General features: G+C 35.1%; 1 protein-coding gene across 1 annotated transcript; it reads right to left on the bottom strand.

Annotated features, from left to right (window-relative positions):
* On the bottom strand, positions 1-2,499 carry LOC132280804 (putative disease resistance RPP13-like protein 3). Its single transcript, XM_059782560.1, has one exon. The coding sequence runs from the start codon at positions 2,497-2,499 to the stop codon at positions 1-3; it is 2,499 nt and encodes an 832-aa protein (XP_059638543.1).
* Between the last annotated feature and the right edge of the window lie 3,744 nt (positions 2,500-6,243).

Here is a 6,243-nt window from a genome sequence, read left to right as displayed (position 1 = left end):
CTATAATACCGAGGGGGAGCCACCAGGGAGTTCGCTTGTGGTTTGCAGGTTCATGAATAGAGAGGGAGAGTTTTTATGGATATTTATACGACGCATACTATACACATGCCTCAAATTCACCATCTTCCGGATACCATTTAAGTATAATGAACCCTTCGATCCATTAATAATAATAGTTTCGAGGTTCCAGAGGTTGGATATCTTTAGCATGACACCCTCTCCCTGAACATGAAGTGCTAAATACCTCAAGTGAACTAACGTTTCTAATGCCTTTGGAATAGAGAAGATTTTAATGGATAATAAATTCAGCACCCGAAGAAGCATGAAGGCTTGACAGATGAATGATGCATCGTCAATCATAGATAAATCAAAAAGCGAACGACCAAAGGACAAGTAAGATCGGGTGCATACCTCATAAGGCTCAAAATTACCCTTAACAAAACGGTTATCATGGATGAACAATCGACATTGCCTATATGCAGAACTCTGTTCATGCCAGGAAGTCAGAAAATTGTCCTCACGTGCCTTTCTCAAGCATAACTCACGCAAAAGGTCATGGACACGACATGCTTTGATTCCACCGTCGGACCTTTTCTTTGAAACAATTGTTAGACTTCTGTCAATTAGATCCATCAAGTAATCCCCTGCCACTTCCTCCAAGCTTTTTTGCTCATTTTGCCGTATAAATCCCTCAGCGACCCCTAAAGAGATCAATTGCCTCACAGGGATTTCATAGTCTTCTGGAAATGCTCCAAAATAGAGGAAACATGGTTTCAAGTGCTGAGGCAAGTGGTTGTAACTCAGTGCTAGTGTATCCAGGTATTGTTCTGAATCACTAATAATATAGGAACCAACACTTCCACTGACATGCTTCCACCACTCTTCTGTCTTGTCTTTCTTTGCGAGAAGCCCTGATATTACAACAATTGCAAGTGGCAATCCTCCACACTTTTTTGCAATTTCCTTTCCAATTTCTATCAAATCTATAGGACAACTCTCTTTTCGGAATACCTTAAAACGTAATAGATTCCAACTTTCATCTTCATTTAGAAAACTCAAATGGTGAGGTTTAGCCTGCAAAGCCATTGCAACATTTACAAGTCGAGTGGTGAACACAATTCTGCTTCCATTGCGGTCATTTGGAAAATACCTTTTCAAAACATCCCAAGCTTCGATACTCCATAAATCATCAATGACAACAAGATATCGCTTACCTTCCAAAGCTTTGTAAAAGTGCTCACCTAACTCTTCATCACTCATGTTGCGAATATTACCAAAAACATGAATGCATGCAGAATTTATAATGCTAAGCAATATATCTCTCTTCTGGTATACTTGAGAGACATAGGTCCATGCACGAATATGAAAGTAATGCACGATGAAAGGATTATTATACACTTTTCTTGCCAGAGTTGTCTTACCTAGTCCAGGCATTCCAACAATGGGGATGTATTTAAGATCCTTTTCATGGTCTCCGGCAAGCAGTTCCATTAATGTCCTTATGTCCTCGTCCAAACCAAGTACTCCTTCTTCCACTGCTATGGGGTTGGCAGTTATTGATGAAACTCCGCGGGAAGAACTTGTGATTTGCTGGATTCCTTCTCCAATGCCATGCACCTTCTTCTTCTCATAAATCTCCATCACCTCTCTCTTGATAGACTTGATGTCTTCCGTCACATCGCCGAAATATCGATGCATATTCACATAGGCAAGTGTTGGCGACATCATTGCAATTAATTGGCACCAAAGCGCCTCCATTTCCTTTGCATTGACAGCCTTTTTCTTTTCTATGACACTGCCAAATTCATGATGAATTTTCTCAGCTAGATTGATCATCTGTTGGAACTTATTGACGAGGAGACGAAATCGATCCGACATGTGAGACTGAGGCCATATGACACTCAACCCCTTGTAATAAATATTGATTACTTGTATCATAATTGGGTTGAGCTCTTCTATGATGCCACCAAATTCATTATGAATTTTCTGAGCTAGGTTGACCATGTCGTTGAATCTACAAAAGAGGAGAGGAACAATCCATGGCATACGCAACATGGAATGACGGTGTGTATCGGAAAAATAACGAAAGGGATCGGTATTTTTCTTAACCACCTTACGGGAAAAACTGCTGAGGAGATGAACTTCATCAGAAGATTCAAGCCATCTGAGTCTGGATGATGATCCCCCCTTGTCATAAATATCCACAACCTGCTTTATGAGAGACTTGATCTGCTCTACTTCTATGACAACGTCATCAGATTCAGAATTAGAGCCACGTCGTCGTCCATGATGAACTTTCTGAGACTCAAGCCATGACAGAATCTCCATCATCTCTGTGTTGGAAATCAATTTGGTACAATCAATATATTCCATCAATAGCTTAGAGCCGTCATTAATTTTCTTAGACTGGTGGACACATTCCTTGTAAATATTATTCAGCTGTGTGTTGGATGTACTCCCTTTGGCACGAAATTCAAAGCATGCCGCGCTTAGATCCATCTCCGACAGAGTGTTGATGACTACAAAGGAGTCGATAATAATATCAACTTGGTAAGTGACATCTCTAATCTTTGCCACTACTTCATCTCTTCATAGACCCACTCCATTTGCTCCTTCTCAATCACAATCAATTTCTTCCGGGAGTTCATTAGCTGCATCATGTGTTCATTAGCTGTCATAGTTCTCTCTCTCTGATCTCTCTCAAGATTGATAGATGATCTTCCTCCCTTAAAAATATTTGCATCAAATATATGTTTCTCTCTTTTGTTGGAACTAATTATACATCACTTGATGAATTACTAATGTTTCGGATGGGGAAGAAACTACACACGCAAAGACGGAGTCACAGTCCTGACCTTAAAAGTCATAATTTTTTTTTTTTTTTTTTGAACTAACTATCCATGCTGCCGCTACCGCTACCACTACCATACATTCATCATGATTGAATATCTATATAATATCTACAGAATTCATATAACCAACCAAATTAAAAGTTTTCATCTTTTAAATTAGATATTCGAGAACTTGATTTAAGCGGCCTACATTTATCTTTGCGGTTAAAAAAAGGTTTTTTTTTTTTGAAAAAATATATACATAAATAAATTTTGGGAGCCCGAAATATAAAAATAATCCATTTCTAAAGTTAAATTTTCAATTTGATTGACTTAGATAACATCAAGAATTATTATTTAGGTCCAAAATACCCTCCAAACTCTTATTTTTAAATATCAAAATATCCTTATTATCAATACATAATTCCTTTCACCCAAAAAATTTAAGTAAATGTTTAATCCCGCCTCTATCTCATATTATGAGGTGTTTAATTTATGATAAACAGTTGCCCTACCAATTTAAATTTGTTTGTTCAAATTGATTTTTTTTGTTAGAATTGTCTTTTTACTTTTAAATATATAGAATAAAATGTGGGATTCATCTATTTGATGAAAAGTTCGGTTGAAATGTTTAATAGCCACATTCTATGGAAATGACCGATAATAAAATTCAAACTTTGTGTGCATTTGAAGGTAGATTCATAACTTATTTGATAATAAAGTTCGCGTTTGGTATTGGCATTCTTAAAACTTATATGAGTGTATTTGTAAAAATTGAAATTTATTTTTCTTTGTACCTCACTGTATATAATGTTTTGATACTATAAAAAAAATGTATGAAGGCCAAAACAAGTCCAAAAATTGTATCTCTTTCTGATGCCCATTATTTTAATGGTGGTGATAATAACATGACTAACGTAGTTGCATCCATGCATTCACATAGATGACAATGGTCATTTTTCAGATATGTTCTATATTTTTTGAATGAAGAAATTATTTAATTTAATAGGAATAATTTAATATTTTTGAACTTAACCATGATTCTCGATACATATATAATTATTTTGTATAATTTAATCAAAGTGAAAAATGAACTTTTAAATTGACTAATTTGTTATTTAAAATTTTAACTCTACTTATGTCTATTTTTTTTTTTTCCTTCTTCTTTTCTGGTTATGCAATTATCAAGTTCTGAAAATAGAATAGCAAACAGAAAAAATTGTTGTTTGTCTCAATGCAAGTGATGATTTGTCAGTATGTTCACAAAATTTCCTTGAAATATGAAATATAGTTTCATGCCTCTGTTTGCACCCTAAATTTAATTTTCAATTTAGACACATGGTGTTGGTTGATTAGAGAAAAAGATATTAATTCAGCCACATATCATTAGTTGATTGGAAGAAGAGAGGTGTCCTTTTAGTGATAATAATTTAATATTGTTATCATAAAAGACTCCTATATAAAATTGGAGTCTAAAGTCAATAAATTGCCTACGTCAATTTTATTCCACAAACACGATTTATTTGGATAAGTTTAAGACAAAAGACAAAAGGTAGATAAGATTGAGACAAATGAAGTTTTTTAATTCAAATATAATATTTGAATTTGAAAAGGAAACTTCTTTTGCTAACTGCTGCTCCAGACATTTATAAATAACACCATAGAGCTTTGTGCAAATGGTTCACGACCATAAAAAATTTCCTCCTTCTGCAATTTCATTTTATCGATGTTTTTTATTCTCTGCAATTTACTTAAGTCTTTTACTAGGAATAGCCTAGTGTTAGATTTACACTTCTTGTACTCTATATGAGAATTTTACTTATGAAATAAAAGTCGACGCTTGGCTTCAGTCCCCTCTACTTTTATTTTCTAAGTTTCTTGAAATAGATAAATGCTCGTGTAATTTATTTTACTCCCTTCATCAATTCCGCTTATAGTGTTGAAAGTCCTCTTTATTGAGACATTGAAGAACCTAAAAAAAGGGGTTATCCTTACCTTCCAAAAGTCGCCTGATTCACAAAAGGGCCGATTACAAATGCAGTCAGCACCAAGGATAGTTTGGTTATCCAACCCCTTGGGTCGAAAGACTCTGGCACACCCCTAAAAAAAAAAAAAAAAGAGCCAAAAAATTTGGCACGTCCGGTGGGACCCCGAAAGTGTCTAAATTCAACCTATATCTATGCCATTGACTTGGTCTAAGTCACAAAATTTGCTTGAGAAACAACCTCAACATTAGGAATAAAGGCTAAAATCGAAGTAAATCAACAGCTAAGTAATCAGATGTTGGCTGAGAATATTAACAATTTAGTGCAACGGATGAAAATTTCCAGCCGTACCTTTCATGGAGCACTAGAGCCAAGCCATAACACATTGACTAATTTGAGTAACTTTTTGACCGTCCTATCAACAAGGTTTGATCAACACCTTATGGCACGGTCGAATACTACATGTTGACCAAGTATTGACTCTAGAGGGGGGTGAATAGAGTCTTGGCAATTAATGATTGATTTTTAATTTCAATTAGAATGCAAGTATTAAGCTAATTTTCTTAGCAATTGTTCAATGAGATAAACAGAGTTTTAAGCAACAAAAATATCATTATATCAAGTGATCATACATGCTGAACTTTAAGTAATAAATATAAAAGATAAAGATAGAGAGATTGCAAACATGTACTCAGCGACTTTAGAGAGGTTCGGAAACTCTTATTCCTCGGCTCAAGACCCTTCTTGAGACTTCCTAATCCACTATGGCTTTTCCTTATGGGTGGAGAGCAAACCATTTACAAGAAGCACTTCCTTGCTTCAAATTTCTATGAGAAACAACTTCTCTTAGTCTTCCTTAGGCTACACTAGCCTTTACAAAGTTTGAAGAAGAGAATTGAAGTACAAGATAATCTCTCACAGATTTATAGTACAAATTTCAGCTTACTCTAGAGTATGTATGAATAGATTGAAGCTCAATACTCTGTTGATGATATGAAATGTATAAATGGTAGGACAAAGGCTTTTTGATTGTCAGGATATATTTCTCAGAGGTTGTAATATCTTTTTATGAAGACTATAACTCATTTTATAGAGTTTCAGATGTATTTGATGTAAATTCTAGTTATTGGACACATAGTTCGAGGTAATATAGCCGTTTGGATTTGAATCTGCGCAAAGTCGGTCGACCGAAATGAATCATCAATTTGTTTCGGTGGTTAAAAATAGCTTAAGCCTGTCTTGTTTTTTTTTACTTTGGTCGGCCGAAATGAATTAGGCTTTTATTTCGATCATCCGAAACAATTTGAGTTCTTGTTGCATAGCCACTGTTAAAATCGGTTAACCGATTCATGTTGTCTTTCTATTTCGGTCGTCTGAAATAGATTGAGGTCTTGTTGCATAGCTATACTTCGGTTGTTCGATATAGC

The sequence above is a fragment of the Cornus florida genome, unplaced genomic scaffold, assembly GCF_030987335.1.
Source record: "Cornus florida cultivar Cherokee Brave unplaced genomic scaffold, ASM3098733v1 CherokeeBrave_3.0.0_Hap2_Chr11, whole genome shotgun sequence".
NCBI lineage: Eukaryota > Viridiplantae > Streptophyta > Magnoliopsida > Cornales > Cornaceae > Cornus > Cornus florida.
This window is presented reverse-complemented; position numbering and strand designations above follow the sequence as displayed.

Coding starts and splice junctions, on each gene's coding strand:
- LOC132280804 (XM_059782560.1), bottom strand. CDS start 2,499: ATGGATCTAAGCGCGGCATGCTTTGAATTTCGTGCCAAAGGGAGTACA.